The sequence below is a fragment of the Sciurus carolinensis genome, chromosome 8, assembly GCF_902686445.1.
Source record: "Sciurus carolinensis chromosome 8, mSciCar1.2, whole genome shotgun sequence".
Classification (NCBI taxonomy): Eukaryota; Metazoa; Chordata; class Mammalia; order Rodentia; family Sciuridae; genus Sciurus; species Sciurus carolinensis.
In genome coordinates this window covers 14687854-14706793 of record NC_062220.1, presented here as the reverse complement: position 1 = coordinate 14706793, position 18940 = coordinate 14687854, and the positions used below count along the sequence as shown (strand labels likewise).

General features: G+C 37.7%; 1 protein-coding gene across 1 annotated transcript in view; it reads right to left on the bottom strand.

Annotated features, from left to right (window-relative positions):
- Braf (B-Raf proto-oncogene, serine/threonine kinase) overlaps window positions 1-18162 on the bottom strand; it is a 182111-nt gene extending 163949 nt beyond the window's left edge. Inside the window, 1 exon segment of the mRNA XM_047560012.1 lies at window positions 17851-18162. Coding sequence (XP_047415968.1) covers window positions 17851-17970 — 120 coding nt within the window. The 5' untranslated portion in view covers window positions 17971-18162.
- Window positions 18163-18940: the final 778 nt, after the last annotated feature.

The window sequence follows — 18940 nt, the reverse complement described above, 5'->3', positions numbered from 1 at the left end:
AAAGAAAACTGCACAAATTATACTGCTCAAATAATTCTACAAATATATAACATGTAGTCTACTACAATTATACATAATTTTGCTTATTTTTTTTTTTACTATGCTTGGTTACTTGTGACAACATACTATTCACTGTCCTTGAAAAATTATGGATAGTAATTCCCTGAGAATGAAAGTTCTTTCTCCACAAATGATCTGCCTTTCCTTCTGCCAGGCCTTGGAATACCATTAGTCTGAAACTAAGAATCATGATAAATGGATTGAGGGTCAATGGACCACTCACAACAAACCTGGGCAGCAAAATCGGTGTGAAGGCCTAAACTGTTCTCACAATTTGAAAGATTTGTTTTCCTTACTTTCATTTCTTCCCCTGCTCCATTCAACCTTCCCTTTGATCCCTGAGGTACAAGAATGGGTAAACAATTTAGTTCTGCTTTGCTGATAACCTAATGATAATCCTTGGAGATCCATCTAACAATGAGACTGTTCTTTCTGACACTGACTTTAGATGAATGTTAGGCCATGACTTCTGACCTCTTCATTCCATAAAAACCTACCAAACCCAGGTCCAAACATATACAGACTAGAAACTAACCTTAGGGGAAAAGCCATTTCATTCTTATTTGTTTCCTGCTATTTTCCTAGAATTTGGCCTAATAGCTCCCCATTATCTTTTCAGTTCTTCGAGTTAAAGTTTAAAAAAAAAAAAAAAAAAAAAAAAAAATCAAAGGTGTTTAGGTTATTCATCAGAAAGGTTTGTCATAATAATCCAGTCCACCATTACAGAGAACAGAAATTGATTTCCCCTTTTTATAACAACTATTTTGCAATAATTCCTTAACTGTCCTAAATGAAATAGAGAGATCACCTGCCTAAGTGCAATTTGAAAAACCTACTACTTATTAATATTGATGTGATCAATAATATGAAACAAATCAATTTAAATTTATTTTAATATTTAAAATATTTTACATTTTAAAATGTATAAATAATTATTATGATAAACAGCATAATGAGTTGCTTGCTTCTATATTATACATAGAATCACTATGAGTATGAGAGCTACAACTTCAGACTGAAGGGAAGAATATTTGAGTCAAAAACATGTACAAGTGGTGCTGCCATCAATTACATAATTTTCTTTTTAAAAAATTTTTTGTTCTTTCTAGTTATACATGACAGTAGAATGTATTTTGACATACATACATGGAGTATAACTTCCAATTCTTATGGTTGTATATGATGTGGAGTTGCACTAGGGTCTATTTATATATGAACACAGGAAAATAATGACTGATTTATTCTACTACCTTTCCCATTCCCATCCTCCCTCCCTTCATTCCCCTCTGTCTAATCCAAAGTACGTCTGTAGACCGCCCCCTCCCAAATTGTGTGTTAGCATCCACATAGCAGAGACAACATTCAGCCTTTGGTTTGTTCTCAGGTAAAGTATTTTTTCCTTTGAGAGGCCTTCTCTTTTTTCTTTTTAGTTATACATAGCTGTAGAATGTATTTTGACATATCATATATACATGGAGTACATGATATGGAGTTACACTGGTCATGGATTCATGTAAGAACGTAGGAAAGTTATGTCCAATTTATTCTACTCGTTCCCATTCCCATCCCCCTTCCCCTTTCCAGTCTGGTGAACACTCCTCCCAAACCCCCAAGAGTCAGCATCTGTATATCAGAGAGAACAACTGGCCTTTGGTTTATGGGGATTGGCTTATTTCACTTAGTATAATGTCTCCAGTTCCATCCATTTACTGGTAAATGCCATAATTTCATTCTTTATGGCCAAGCAATATTCCATTGTGTACAGGTACATTTTCCTTATCTATTCATCTGCTGAAGGGCATCTAGGTTCCACAGCATAGCTATTGTGAATTGAGCTACTATAAACAATGATGTGGCTGTGTCATGAGTATGCTCATTTTAAGTCCTTTGGGTATAAATTGAGGAGTTGGATAACTGGGTCAAATGGTGGTTCCATTCCAAGTTTTCTAAGGAACCTCCAGACTGCTTTCCAGAGTGGTTGCACCAATTTACAGTTCCCACCAGCAATGTATGAGGGTACCTTTCCCCCCACATCCTCTAAAGTGATGAAGAACTCTTGATAAAGTTTTCAAAGAAAAAAAACTTTAATCTTCCTCCAACATATATAACAACTGAATTCCTGAAATTTTGTGTGCTCTACAAATGCCTTATTATACATAAAACAGAGTTAAATTTCTAAGCTCAGATCATTATGATCACCTTTTTTCACCCACATCATTGAAACCCAGCAAATCATGTAGTCATTTGGAATAATTTTTAAATGTGCAGACCATACTGAGTATTGTGGGATGGCTGACTTCCCTGAATCTTGTTCGTTAAATGCTAACGGTGTCCCCTTCTCCGATCTCGGTAAACAAACAAAACACCTCAAAAGATTTTACCCCACTGCATACAATAGAAAGTGCACATTTTTCCCCCAGTTTATCATTCTTTTCCACCATCCAGTCCCATCTAATTTAGTCAAATTTTACATCACAGAATTTGCAACTATAATGATTGTTATAATCCTTAGCCAAAAACTATTATATGTATTTAAGACTCTAATGCTTTGTAAATATGATTTCCACTGTCTATTTCACCCTTTTTCCCTTCTTCTACCTGCCTAGATTACTTCATATCAAGACCCCATTAGCCCAAAATAGTCTTTTATTTCTGAACTCCTAGAGCATTTAGTAATTCTCCATCTCAATCATATGCTACCATGTGCATGACTTGTCACCTTAATTAAGAGTGTTATTTTTGGGGTTAGGGATGCTCTCAGTGTAGAGCACATGCCCAGCATGTATGAAACTGGGATCTGATCTCCAGCATCACACATACACACACGCTCATACATGTACACGCATGCGCATGCACACGCTCATGCGCTCTCTCTCTCTCTCACACACACACACACACACACACACACACCACAGTTATCTTTTAGAAGAACTTTTCCACTCTTCAAATGAAATCAAGCACAATTCCAGTATATTAACTTATGAAGTAGAATTATTTTGGCTGAAGCAGAAATTGCCTCACAAACTAAGCCTGGCCCATGAACTGCTTCTTAAGCACTCCCCAATCCTCAGACAATCTTTGAAGTAATCTTATGGTATGTGATTTTTCAGTCCTAATGGGGAAGAAAATCCCTTAAATTTACAGGACTAAAGAACTTAGTGCTGCATAAGTCAATGTAATTTTGAAAACAAACTGAAAAACTGGTTAAAGATAGAGTTTTATTAAGGAAATTGCCATATTCTAGCTGAGTGGTGAGTATTTTGACCAAGAGTACTGAAAAGGCATTCAGTTATTTAAGCAGCAGTAAGTCCAATGTTAACCAATGATACATTAAATATGAATCCCACATGATTCTCAACTTTAATGGGGTAGAGAAACTGGGTGTTGTGTATCCATAGTCTCGGCTACTCAGGAGGCTGAGGCAGACCTGCTCAACTCCAGGAGTTCCAGACCAGTTGGGGCAACAAAGATTCTTTTGTCTTAAATAAATAAATAAATAAATAAAAGTGTAGAGCTGCACTGATCAAGGTGATCACTAGCTACATGTGATCATTTAATTAAAATTTAAAAATAATCGAGTTCTCAGTTCTAGTGTGCAAATTCTGAGTGTAAAATAATCACATACATATATGGCTGGTGTCTACCCCACTGGACGACAAAGAACATTTCCATTGTTACTGAAAGTATGTCTGAACAGTACCGGTTGAGAGGAAACAGACACCAACAAAAAACTTATAATACAATGGTGAATAAAATGATACAGGTAAATTCTGGGCGCTGTAAAAGGAGAGGACAAATTAGGCCTTAGAGGTTATGAAGGCCTTCTACAATAAATGGCAGGTGAGTTAAGTCTGAAAGGTTTGGAGGACTAGGATGGGGAACACATCTATATTTCAGGCAATAGAAAAAGTATGGGCTAAGACAAATCAAATTTGAAGAGTAAAATAAGTAACAATAGCACTGCATAGAATAAAAAAGTCAGATGGCAGTGATTTCTTTGTTTTTTCTACATACACAAAACACTAAATACCTAATAGAATGAAGGAAATTTTTTAAAAATTCATGTTCTATTTCCCAATGATGCTACGTTTGAGTCAAAATGAGAATGACTCATACCAAGTGTTAAACTGCCTTGACAAGTTACATTTAACTCTGATCTGAGGACCTACACCAAAAAGTCAGGAGATTCACAGTGCTGTCCAGACCTTTCATAACTTAATGTTGCTTATCAATTTCACTACTTGTCACTACTCAATTCACTCTCATGCTGCTAAAAAACTTTAACACACTAATTTCTCACCTTGAAATACCGTATCTCCAAATTATTACTGCAGGTTGATAACCTTACTTCCTTAAGGGAAAAAGGCTGAAGCAACTGTAAGAAGTCACATCAGACTCCAACCATCATTATCTATTGACCTAGCATAACTTGTTAGCACATACTTTACCTTATTTTCCTGTGATCATGAAGTATTCTATTGAAAGTCAATAGGACTAAAATCCTTCTCTTGTGTACTAAATCCTTTCTCTCTTGCCTCTTCAGAAACACTGCTTCAGCAATTACCTCGTCTTGAAATCACTGATGTTTTACTATCTAATGGTTCATTTCTGGTACATTATGCCCTTATTTTTTCATCATCAAAAAATTTTCTTGACCCTACTTCCCTGTTTTTTTTTTTTTAATAACTTTATTTTTTCTTTTTATGTGGTGCTGAGGATCGAACCCAGTGCCTTACACAGACTAGGCGAGCACTCTACCACTGAGCCACAACCCCAGCGCCCCCCCCTCACTGTTTTATTCCATTTTGTGTTCCTATAACAAATACCCAATGCTGGATAACTAATAAAAAAGGGTTATTCAACTCACAATTCTGGTGGGTAGGGGTTCAAATAACATGAATATGGGTGAGGGAAGCTAGTTGTATCATGGCAGAGAAGCAGAAAGGGAACTAACTGGCAGCATGCAGAAGGGGGTCAAGGCAATGAGGCGTAGCCTTGCTGTTCTTGAGGTAGCATTAACCCAGTTTGGACAGTTAAGGTCCCATATCTGTTTTTATTTTATTTGTTCCTGGTGCTGAAGACTGAACCCCGGACTAGACAAGCACTCTACTATTGAGCTACATACCCAGTCCAAGGTCCAACCTCTTAAAGGTTCTATCACCTCAACACTACCACACTGGGGATCAAGTACATGAACTTGTGGGGGACAAACCACATCCAAATCATATAGCACTATCTTCATTTCCCTTTCTTTCTTAAAATCACTCCAAAAAAAAAAAAAAAAAAAAAACCCCAAAAAATCCCTTAGCTTTATTCTTGTATAGATCACAGGAATAATACCACTTTGTTAACTCCATGATACATTCTCAACTTTTTATCTTAATTGGCCTCTCAGTAAAATTTTACACTTGACCACTCTCTATTAATAAACTTTCTTCATCTGATTTCCTACCTCACTGGCTGCTCCTTCTCAGGTTCTTGACTCTTTTCTCCAACTTTGGATCTCTTCTTTTTCCTTTCTATACTCAGCCCCTTGATGGGCAAACATGTCTCATAGCTTTAAATATCATCTAAATTCCCTAATTTAGGATAGGCTAACTGCTGTAACACCCCAAAATGATAAGAACTCAAACACTATGTAGTGTATTTCTTAGTTATCTAACAGTATTAGGTGACTGAACAGGTTAGCAGGGTGGTCCTTTTCCCCACATTCTGGAAACTATGCTGTGGACAACTACCATTTGTAACACATAACTGTCAACATATTCGGGTATTCTGATAATCATCTCCATTCCAGCCAGTCAGGAGAAAACAGGATGGAGTGTATTTGTAATGGACAGACCTAGAAATGGTACATATCACTTGTGTTCACATTTCACTAGCTAGAACTCAATCATATGACAACTGTAAGCAAGGGAGAAATGCTGTCCAGCTGTATACCAAGAAAAAAATGACACATGGGTATGGTGAACTCTGTTGCATGTACGCACTCCAAAACTCCAGAGTCACAAATTCAACTACCTACTCAACATCTTAGAGAGCTCCAAACGGCTTGCTTGCTTATTTATTTATTTATTTATTTATTGGGTGGTGGTGGTGTTGGGAATTGAACCCAGAACATGCCCTGTCTTTTTTTTTGGAGGGAGGGACAGGGTCTAAGTTGCACGGATTGGCCTTGAATTTGTGATCCTAGCCTCCTGAGTTGATCTTAACTTCCTGAGTTACTGGGATTACAGTCATGTGTCACCACGCCCAGCTCTCAAACTGAATTTTCCATCTGTCTTTTCCTTCACCCTTGATACTTCTTTTTCTTACATACCTCAAGTTCAATCTATCAACGAATCCCATTGGACCTACTCTGAAAACATTCCAAATGTGACCAGTTGATGTTTCTACTGCACCACTCTCTGTCCTAACCCTAGTCCCCCAGTTTCTATCCTGCAACGTTACATTTGATTCTGTATACCACAACCACAGTACTCCTGTTAAAATGTAGTGAAATCATATAACTCAGTTCTGGCTGCTAAACCCTGAGCAGTTTCCCTTTCTTTTTTAAATCTTTTTTTGTGGTACTGGAGATTGAACTATCACTCTACTTTGAGTTACATACTCAACTTTTTTATTTTTTATTTTTTTTGAGACAGGGCCTAGCTAAGTTACCCAGGTTGGTCTGGGACTTGTAATCCTTCTACCTAGGCCTCTTGAACTGCTAGGATTATGGGCACACACCAACTAGCTACCCTTTAACACAAAATCAGTCTCTACAATAGCCCTTGGCTATTCCCTCACCCCTCCGGAAATTCATCTCCTACTACTCACCTTTCAGTATTTGAGTTACTCCAGTAACCTTGGTCTTCTTGTTTCTTGAATTAGGAAGGCACATTCCTGTCAAGAGAACCTGTGAACTTTTTCCTGATCTTCTGAAGATTTTTGTCAAATGCCACCTTCTCAATTAAGTCTACCTTGATCTCCCTGTTATAAATGGCAATCTACATCCCCCAACTCCAACCTGCTTTACTTTCATTTTTCCATAGTATTCATTACTTTGAAACTTATTACATAATTTCTTTTTTGCGTGTCTATGGTTTGTCTGCCCTGCAGTCCACTAATACACAGCTGCACCAGAAGGTGGCTAGATAAGGGCAGAGACTTTTGTTTTCAAACATACTTCCAAATACTCTGAGTACTATCTGGGATATAGCAGGTACTCAGATATTTACTGAATTCATGAATATGTGTCCTATGAAATGATTCAATGTAAAAGTCACCAATGTAGTTTTGGATGATTGCACAAGTAAATAGTGACCAGTTATGAAAATGCCAAAACACAAATCATAATGTTTATATTCCCCCCCATAAAGCCCTAACATACAATCTTTCTACTATAATATTAAAAGGTTTTACCTCTTTCCCATGGATTGCTTACCCAATATATCAATATGTTGCCCTTTTGTGTGTTTAATTCAAAAGCAGTTTAAAGATAACATTAGTGGAATGTAGTCAACATTCAAACAGTTCTAACAGTTCTTAACTACTAGGCACCTTTGCTAAGTATGTCACTGGACTTTAAGAAAAATAAAAAATATTTCTGAAGGAAAATCTGAAATACATTTACCTCCTGTTTTGAAAATCAGAAAAAAAAATTAACAGTACTTTAATTTTGTGAAGGTTTTTACTATTCATCATCTCACCTTATTCTCATAACACTCTTAAGATCCATGTAACACATTTGGGTTATCAAGTTCAGTGTGTAACTTAAAGGAGATGGGGAATCAAGAGATGCCAGTGAAAGGCAAGTACTGAGTTGAATCATACACACAGAAACCTACTTGAGGTTGTGTAAGTTTCTGTTAATATGAGAAGGCATGTGTAATAAGACTGGAATGGATAGTCAATGTTAGAGGCAGTCATGTACAACCTAAGAGGAAATGAACTCTTTCAATGGCTCTACAATAGGATTGTAAGGACTACTCTGAATTTTATTTTGTTCCCTATCTGAAGTTCTCTGGAAGTATAGTAATATAATGCATTAAAAAATAATTAGACTTGAGGTACAACTCAATGGTAAAGTGCATGCTTGGAGTATACAAAGCCCAGGGTTCAATCCCTAGTACCAAAAATAAAAACCAATTTTGAGTTATTTAGGAGTAATTAACAATGGTATTTCATCTTTTAACAATTTAAAAAAGGTATAAATATTGCTTGGTATTCATAAAAAATACAGAATATTTTTAATAATGGGAATTAAATTCCCTTCAAACATTACCAGAAACTAGGCTAACAAGAACTCTTTAAAAATAAACACATCTACTTAAGACTGTTATATTAGTAATTGTTTGATTTTTTTCCCCCCTCTAAGCAACAGAGAGATTTCTTAGAGAGTATGAAACAGGAAAAGGAGTAAGTCGGGTATTATGTACAGAAAAGTGTAAGTTCCAATAACTTTACAATGTTACTGCTGGTATTTGCAATCCCCTTTAATATTAAAAATATATTTATAATTCCAACCAAAAACTTATTTTGCAAAATAATTGCTTCAAGGCAGGAAATATTAGGTCAAGGGAGGAATAATCCCAATCAGTATACTAAACTGCTTAAAATACTCAAAGTGACTAATTTTAAGCATCAAAATTTTATTTTAATTAAGTTATTCTAAAAATAGAGAGTAAAAAATGTCTGGTATTAATTTAAAAGTTTTATATATGTAGTACAAGAACATAAAACCAAAATGAGTATTTCTCAATTTAAACACCAAGTATTTTTTACAATGAGATGGGTATCTTTTTTTTTTTTTTTTTTTTTTTTTTTTTAAACACACTAACTTAACAGTTGAAAACCATCTATCAAAATGTTTCTCCCTCCCTGGAAGTACTGTTTCAAAATCTGCAAGGTGGCAAAACAAAATTAGAACACTTCTTACAACATGAACAAAGGCCTAGACAATTTCTACCTCTTCAATCATCACAGGACCCTGTTCAATTCAGTTATTCCAGGCTTAGGCTTCACGTACATGTATTTCCTGATTCTTTGTTTTTTAATTCTTAAGTGAAAATCATGACTAGAAATACCCTTTAGTATTGTAGGAATGGCTCTAAGGCTAAGCAGTAATAAGCTACCACCAGTATAATCTAACAAGGCGAAGGGCCTATGGGTCCACTGAAAAAAGGTAGAAATATGAACCACCACCTCCTTATACTTATCCTTAGCAAAACCATAACAAGTTTAATAATGCCTCTAAAATTAAGAAGAGTGTTAATTCTGAAATATCACAGAATATGATACAGGTTTCAAACAGATGAACTCTTACAATGGAGAATAACATAGCTGGTATTGTGAACTTTTATCTTCCAAAGCCGGATTGACATTTTCAGTGACTTTCTTTGGTGAGTAAACATCTTAATAAATTACACTTACTCACTTTCCCCCTACACATCTTTTTTTTTTTTTTTTCTTCCTGTAGTGCTGGGTATTGAACCCAGGGTCTCACATATACAGGCAAGCACTCCAGCACTGAATGATACATCCAGTCCCCAACATGTATCTTGATTACAGTTAGTATTTTTAAATTATGGTTAAAAAAAAAAAAAAAGAAAAAGAAAAAGGAAATGGTTGACATTTTATGCAACCCATTAGAATATCTCATCTATTTCTTATAAGGAAATTAATTTTTGATGAAACTTTTTTTTAACCTGCATCTTTAATGAAACTTACCTCCAAACAATTCAAGTCAGAGATATATTAACTTTATACTGCAGTGAATCTTAAGTTTTTTGGGAGTAGAAGATACCTTTGGGAATCTAAAGAAAATTATGGATCTTCTTCCCAGAGTTCAGTAATACATGAAACTTAAAAATCAAATTTCAAAGCTCTTAAAATTCTCTCAACTGGATTTACCTTATTTGAAGACTTAACTGTAAAGCTACAGCAATCAAGATAATGTGGTATCACTCTAAGAACAAAGATTAGTAAAACTATGTAGAGTCCAAAGTAAACAAACATAAGCAATTGATTTCAATAAAGGCACAATTTGTTATTAACAAATAAAGTTAATTACATAGAAAAAGGTGAGTCATTTAAAGAAATGTTAAACACCTGGACATCTTTACATGAAAGAACAAATGAACCTCAACCACTACCTTACAATTCGCAGCTACCCCTGGGTATCTATAGGGCATTGGTTCCAGAACTCCCAGGGATACCAAAATTGGAGGATGCTCAAGTCCCTTACATATAATGTTGTGATAAATATGCACATAACCTTTGCACATTGTCCTACTCCTATAAACTTTAAATCACCTGTAGATTACTTATAATACTTAATACAATGTAAATGTTATAGAAATAGTTGTTACACTATATTGTTTAGGGAACAATGATAAGAAAAAAGTTTGTACTAATTCAGTATAGACCCAATTCTTTTTTTTTTTTTTCAATTTTTTAGTTGGAGGTGGACACAATACCTTTACTTTTATGTAGTGCTGAAGTTCGAACCCAGGGATTCACGCATGCTAGGTGAGCTCACTACCACTGAATCACAACCTCAGCCCGACTCAATTTATTAAAAAAAATTTTCCCCCCAGTGCTGGGCATTGAACCCAGGGCATCACACATGCTAGGCAAGAGCTCTACCACTAAGCTACACTCCCAGCCCTTTTCGAATATTTCTGACCTATGTTCAACTGAATTCACAAATGCAACAGGCCAACTACATAAAAAAATTAACTCCAAATGAATCATAGACATAAAAGGTAAAACTATAAAAATTCTATAAGAAAACAGGAGGAAACTTTTATGAATCATGAATCATAAAAGAATGAATTCATAAATTGGATTTCATCAAAAAATAAAACTATGTCTTATAGCTTAGTGATACAGCTTACCTAGCAAGCATAGTGCCCTGGGTTCAATCCTCAGCACTTCAAAGAAAAAGAAAAAGAAAATAAAACTTCTGGTCTTAAAAAAGACACTTAGGAAAATAAATTGGACAACAAACCAGTGGAGGAGATATGTGCAAAACACATATCAAGACTTACATGCGAGTTGCAGTGGTGCCTGTCTATAATCCTAGTAGCTTGGGAGGCTGAGACAGGAGGATCAGGAGTTCAAAGCCAGCCTTAGCAAGGGGGTGGGGGCATGCTAAGCAACTCAGTGAGAACCTATCTCTAAATAAAATACAAAATAGGGTTGGGGATGTGGCTCAGTGGTTGAGTGACCCAGAGTTCAACTCCCCGTACCCACCGCCCCCCCAAAAAAATTTTAAAAGCTGGGTATGTGGCAAAGTACCTCTGGGTTCAACCCTCAGTACTCCCCTCCCTCAAAAAAGACTTTCATATTTCAGCATCCTTAAATAAATTTTATTGGAACACAGTCAAGTTCATTCATTTATATACTGTCTATTAGCTGTTTCTGAGCTACAGTAACATTGTTGAGAGGTTGTTGACAGGAACCTTATGGCCACAATGCCTAAAATATTTACCATATGATTCTTCAGAAAGTGTGTGGACCCCTGCATTAGACACAAGTTGATTAAATTTTCTACACAGTTTATGACACTTAAGATTCATACCAGCCCAAACCTCTCCTTTATATATAGGAGCTCTATCATTTTTATAGCCATGAAACCCCTTTTCAAGGAAACCAACTCATAAAGAGATAAATGAAGAACTTCAATAATTAAAGTACAGAGACATTACACAAAGCATTGGGGTAAACTCTAAAGAAGGTTCTTGAAACACCATAACAGTTTTGCAAATTGCCTGTTGCAATGTGGTGGTCAATCTAATAAACTGATTTTATGACTAGCATTTTAAAAAAGAGAAAAAATTGAATAGTATAGAAAATAATAGGGTTTCATTCATTCACTCATATCTAATAGGGTTTCATTCATTCACTCACTCTTTCTCTAAATATCTGAGTACCTATGTGCCAGTTACTGTTACACAGGGTGAAGATAAAAAAAGGTATAAAACAGACAAATCTATTTCACACGTGTATATACTAGGGAGATTTAAAATGCTTATTTCTTATTTCTTATAAAATGATAGAGTGTCTTTTTAAAAATTGTTCTCTGGAGTAATCTGAAAACCACCATCCTATGATACATTTGTCCCCAAAGTGCTGTCAATAACTAGCTACATAATAAGGATGAAAATAATCTTTCATTTGATGTTACAGAGCTTCCAGATGATATAAAGTTAATAGAGTTCAAAGCAATTTTTATATTCGGTATCAAAGGCATTCCCAAGACCCAGAAAGGAATGTAAAGTTACAAGGCATCAATTTCCCTCTTAGGCACCAGTCTTGATATAGGAAGGAAAAAGAATAATAGTTTGTTGGTGTTTTTTTAAAAGCCCAAGAGAAAACATGGGAACGAAAATAATCTCAGAGGGCAGAAAGATGAAAAAAATAATTGCTTAATGTTAGGGTAGAGGCAGTATTAAGAGTTCCTTCTGACTATCACACTAATTAAGTATGATAGTAAATTAGGTTAGTAGCCCAAAGAGACTGAAAAAATAAAAACTACCTCCAAGAACATATCGATGCCTCCATAAAATATTTAAGGAAGGAATAGAACAAATGAAGCTTTTTGTTTTGTTTTACTAACAAATTTATCTCTAAAACTACAATTAAGAAAGCCCTACCTAACTGTAAAAGACAGAAAAACTCCCAAACAGGCCCACCTACTTTGAAACCAGAAGTTCTATAACTATTCCTGATTATGACTTTACAGAATAACCAATATAGGTGAAATAAAGAGAATGAGCAAAAAACTTAAAATAATTTAAGGCCTGAGAAATAGTAAGGGATTTAGGAAAAAAAAAAAAAGGCTTACCTTAATGATAATCTAAGGCAGAAATACTGAAATTAGGAACATCCGAAATTTCACAAAACAAGGAAATTATGATAAAATGTTCAATAAGTTCTCAGCTAAATTAAATATCAAGGTAGCAAACAAAATGCACTTTATCAGTTCTGAAGGAGAAAACATTTTATGATTACAGAAAAAAAGAAAAGGAAGAACACCAAGCAGTTGCCTCATTTTACAAGGTGGGCAGCAGGTCTAAGAAAATGCCAAAAATGGCGGGGCACAGTAGCATGTGCCTGTAATTCCAGCAGCTCAGGAGGCTAAAGCAGGAGAATCGTGAATTCAAAGCCAGACTCAGTAAGTTAGTAAGGCCCAAGCAACTCAATGGGACCCTGTCTCTAATAAAATATAAATAAGGGGCTGGGGATGTGGCTCAGTGGTTAAGTGTCCTTAGGTCCAATCCCAGGTGGGGGAAAAAAAAAAAGCTAAAAAAAAAGATGCAGCTTCCTCATCACTCACAGAACACAGGTTCTATTAGCTAGATCTGCTTCCTATTCATCCTAATCAGGAAAGCAGGGGTCAGAAAAACAAGAAAAGTCAGACTGCTCTAGCTTATTATCCTAATATAATTTTTCTATTGTCCAAATATAATTAAATCAAATTTATGCCCAGGTTTACTACATTCAAGTATCCCATCCAATACTCCTTTCTCATCTGTTTACTGACAATCAACTGCCAACAAATATAAGTGACCAATATCAGATAATTTCCTAAATAAAAGGAGTAAGTAGATGCCTAAAGGAGCTCATAAAGGACAAAGAAAAATGTACCAAAGGGAACATAAATACCAAAATCAACTGTTGCATAATTTTTTACATAAAGGAAACCTTTGAATATATCTACACAAATATTAACAGCAATAGCCAAACTGCACAGCACCTATCTTAGTGGGAATACCACTATTCAGGGATATGATGCAATACAACTCCTGGTTCACAAATACAGTGGACCTCATTATAAAGGAGATCCCATCCCAGAATATTCCCTAGTCATTGCATTATCATAATTGCACAGCTTAACCAAAATTGTCCATAAGAGATCTTGAAAACAAAAAAATACAATTGCAATTGTAAACCAAACGTAAGAAACCCTTCTACAGAAACAGCACAAGAGGAACAAGGTAATATCCAAGTACCACGTATTTTTTACATCCGATGTATTTATTGTATCTTATTTTCATATTACACCATATACCACAAGGTCACAGAAAGCAACATCAAATTGAGGATGAAGTTCAGTAATAGAGTGATGGCCTAGCATGCATGAGATTCTGGGTTCAACCTCCAGACCCACAGAAAAACAAACAAATTAGTCATGAGATAGGTACATGGGTTCTGTAATTTATAAAGACAGTCAAATCCAACAGAAAAAACAGACTTCACAAACAGCCTGAAAGACACATCAAGGAAATATGAATGATTAAAAGTAAACATTTAATGCCTCAAGTATAAGCATTCATTTAATAAACATTTAATAAGTTCCTGTCACAAAATTCTAATTCGAGCCCTACAAAGTAATAAAAATACAGGACATGAGATCTGTTCATCCCTCAAAGTAATTTTAAATAGTAAAATCTACAGTCTATATCCAAGATGTTTGATAATAGTAAAAAAAAAAAAAAATTGAAAATAACCTCATATCCAAAAAAGTTGATTAGCTAAATAATGATTAGCTAATGATATATAAAAAGCTTTGCTATATTTTTAAGTTATAAATAATTACAAATTGGGCATGGCACACACCTGTAATTTCAGTTACTTAGGAGGATGAGGCTTAAGGATCTAAAGTTCAAGGATAACCTGGGCAATGAGAGAGATCCTGGCTAAATAAATAAAAAAGGGACTGGGACACAATCTAAGGTAAAGAGCTTGCCTAGCATGTGTGAGGCTTTGGATTCAACCTCTAGTGGGGGCAGGGGGAGCTATAAACCACATACAGTGTACTACATCAGCACAGAAAGAGTAGACATACTCCAAAATGTTTATAGTAATTTTATCTTGGTGGTTAAGATTACAGATGACTTTTATTTTCCTTTTTCTACTTACATTTCTGATTTTTCAACATGTGTTTTCCCTCTGTAATTAGAATTTTTATTTACCGCAGATGAAATTTTCCTCTTGACAGTTTTTTAACGCTTATATTTTAACGTCAGTTAAGATAAAATCTTCAGAATGTAATATGTTGTTACACACAAGCACAATTTTTCATGTCTTCCCATGTCCTTGACAATTATATGACATTCTTCTTAGTACAAGGAAGACATTTTAATTAAAAAAAATCATAGTATGTCAATTTCCACTGAATATCAACTTCAAATTAAAAATTGTATCTTGAATGAATTTTGTCATCTGTAATATTGATATCTACACTCAAAAGAGGTCCACTTTTTATCATTTATATCCCCCAGATAAACACCTTTATTATTAGTTCTTACAAAAAAAATTGAGGATAAATAATTCATCACTAAACATCAAAACCTGGGTGGAGGGAATCAGTGGGAAACATTTGTTTTTTTACTAAATAAAATTAAAGAATGCCTGTACAGTTTCAAAAGATGAGAATATTTTTCAGCTGCTGGCAATTTAAGCTCAACTTCATCTACCCTAGAGGTTCTCAAGCACTGGATGTGGGAACTGCTCAGGAAGTATGCCAAATACAGAAAACCATAGCCCTAGTGCTAACCTAGGGTACTCTTCAGCAGGTAGAATTCCAAACAACCTGGCCTTTTTAAGTGAAACAGCAGGGCAGAAATTTGACTTAACAAAAGCCTTCTCTATAGAATTGCAAAGTGTCCCAATAACTCTGAAACTAAATTCTCAATGTAAACAATGGTGTATCAGAGAATTACAATTTCATAACTCTTACTCATTAATTCATCTATTCTTCTCTGTAGCAGCCTTCAAACATCTATACAAGTCAACAAAACCACACATGCAGGGCAGAGTAAGTAAAGTCCAAAGGCACCTGTGCCTGATAAGACAAAGGCATATCCGATTCCAGGAGAAAATAGACAGCAGATGTGACCCCTCATATTTATCCATTGAAAACAATGTATCCTAAAAATAAATTTCCATGTCAACAGAACAAAGATGTTTATAAATAAGAAGGAATGTGGAGGTGTGGGGAAGACAAGAGGAAGCTTCAGTAAGTTAAGTACCAAAAGCCAGGAAACAAGACAGAATGAATGGTAACAGGGAAAGGGAAACAGAATAAACTAGGAACTGGATGAAGGGAAGAGCTTTATCCTGGGAATCCAAGCAGTTGAGTGAATTGAGTAGCTATTAGTAGGAACTGATGTGAGCAGAAATGACTGAAAAGTGAAATAATTTTAAGTTAAATAAGAAAAAAGGAGAAATTTAGACTACATCAAATGATGTACAGAACGCATTCTGGGTACAGAGACAGATGGTATAAAAGGATGGAAAACAATAAACTGCTACTGAATAAAGAAAATATATTAGACCAATTTCCAAAATAAAGATGATGAGGCAGGAAAAGGAAAACAGCAGAGATGAGAGTAAGATGTTATGAGAATTGGGAAACAAGATGTAAGTAGCAGGAAGGAATAGAACTCTGAGCAAAGTCTATACAGTAAACCACATCATCTAATCAATAACAGTACAGTTAGGTCAGATATTACATTATTATTAGTGAAGTATAATAGTGCATGTTGTTCTATGTAGTAAGGTACCAAATACTGAATACAGTGTAGTTTATGTAATAAAAATGTAAATGAAGTAAACTGACAAAGGTGACAAGAGGCTTAATAGTGCAAAAACAGGGAAGAGGCAAAAATTAAAGAGGAAAAGTAAAAGAGAAAAATAGGACAAAAAGGAGGACAACACAAGAAAATCACATTTACTTAAAAAAAAAAAAAAAAAAAAAGAAGAAGAAGAAGAAGAAGAAGAAGAAGAAGAAAGAGGTGTGAATGCACACTGAGGGACTAATCAAAAGGTGCCAGGAGTGTAAGGGTGCAAGGAGCCAAGTGAAACCCGAGGGAATCTTGACAGCTTCAGGGTTTAGAAAGTGTGCAGAAGGGTTCGTGAAGATAACAATAGACAACGATGTAAGGGAGCGGTGGAATGAAGCAGAGGGCCTGAGAGGACCAGGGTAAGAGAAGTGCAAAAATGCTCTTCAGTGCGAGCTGAGGTTAGGAAGCTGGCAGGTCCGACAAATGGAAAAATGTGCGGAGCGAGAGATGAGGACGGGATGCGGGTTACCAGTCAGCGACAGGGCACTGGACAAACATTACGAGGGACCAGAGACCGGGATGAGAAAGACAGCAGAAACAGTGTAATCTGGGGGTGAGAAAGCGAAGACAAAAATCAAAACTATCCGCCGGGGAAAATAGGTGAAAAAAAAATCCCCCAAACAAGTACAAAAGTGGAAGGAGGGACCGCGGCCTGGAAAGGGTGGGAGGGGAGTCAGGGAGGGCAGAGAGCGGCAGATGCGCCCCATCATCCGTCCCCAAGACCGTGTCATAACCACACACGGCAGGAACCCGGGCCGGGGTCCCGGCCAGGCCGCAAACCTACCGCCTCCACTTCGACGAAGCCGCACCCTCCCCCTCCCCAAATAACGAAAGCGTCGAAGAGATGCAGGGACTGATCCCCCAGCCAGGCGTGACCTTCTCGGGCCACCCGAGTCTCGCCCCTACTGCCTCCTGCCCAGCCACCGCTGCCCCATTCCCACATCTGGGGCGGGGGCCAGGGAAACCCCCACCCCGGGCCATTGTGTGTTTACGTAGCGAGGAGCCGCATGACGGGGAAGGACCCCGGGACCATGCCCACCAACCACCCCGCGGAGCCGACGGCAGAAGGTGGCCCAGGGCACCAGAGCCCCCGCCGCCGCCTCTTTCCCCCAAATAAACACCAGTCAGCCGAGCGCGGCGACGCGAGGGGCGGCAGGGTGGCGCCGGTACTCACCTCCTCAGGAATGGCCGGATCCGCAGCCGAAGAGGCCGCAGCGCCAGCCTCCGACTCCATGTCCCCGTTGAACAGAGCCTGGCCCTGCTCCGCGCCGCCGCCGCCGCTCAGCGCCGCCATCTTATAACCGAGAGCCGGGCCCGAGCGGCCGCCGCTGGGCGGGGAGGGGGAGGGAGGCGGAGGGCGGGAAGAGGCGGGGGCGGAGGCGCAGGGGGCGCGGGAGGGGCGGCCGGGGCGGCGCCGCGGGCGGGAGGGCGCCTGGGCCGCCTCAGGTACCGGCCCGCGGCCCCGGGCGCAGTCGAGCCTGAGGGGATTGGGGGAAGGACGCGGGGTGGGGGGGCGGACGAAGGGGGCGGAGACGACGAGAAGTCGCCGCGGCAACGGCGTCACCCGCGTGTCACGGCCGTGACGTCACCGCGGGAGCGTGACGTCATCCGCGGAGCGCCCTCGCGCCGTCGTCAGGAGGAGGGTTCCTTTCCCTCCAACCACTCTAGCGCTTGCTCGCACGTTTCCTCTGATCCGCGGTTTCCATGGAGCCGGTTTCCTTTCTTGCTCTCCTCGGTACTCGGCCTGCTCTGAAATGTGGAGTTACTAGAAGAACTGGGGTGGTGTCGAGGAGAATTTGAAATCCTAGAGGGAGGAAGGCGGGGAAGCCCATACTACGTGTTGTTTCCATTACACTGAAAGTCTTAGTGTCCTAAAAATAAGACCTTAAAGCCCAGGGTTGAAACATTTAAGCAGAATTTCAGAAATATATTTAGAAACAGCTAAATTGTCGGTATCGTGCTTAAACCCTTTCCTTAAAGGACGACCTGTTAAGCTGAGTCCAAATGAAACTTTAAGAAGTTTTTTTATTTTTCATCGTTGAGAAAAGTATGTTTTCTTTTAGTGTGGTGTTCTTTTTCTGGAGTCATTCATTTAACAAATATCAGTCGAACGCTTTCCGTATGCGCTAGGGCCCCTGCAAAGCACATACCATTCTAGACATCTGAGGCATCATAACTAATCACTTCTGTTTTGAAGAACATGGGTCCAAATATTTTACATACTCTGTGCCTTTCATGAACAGAATATTCCAAGGCAGTCTCTG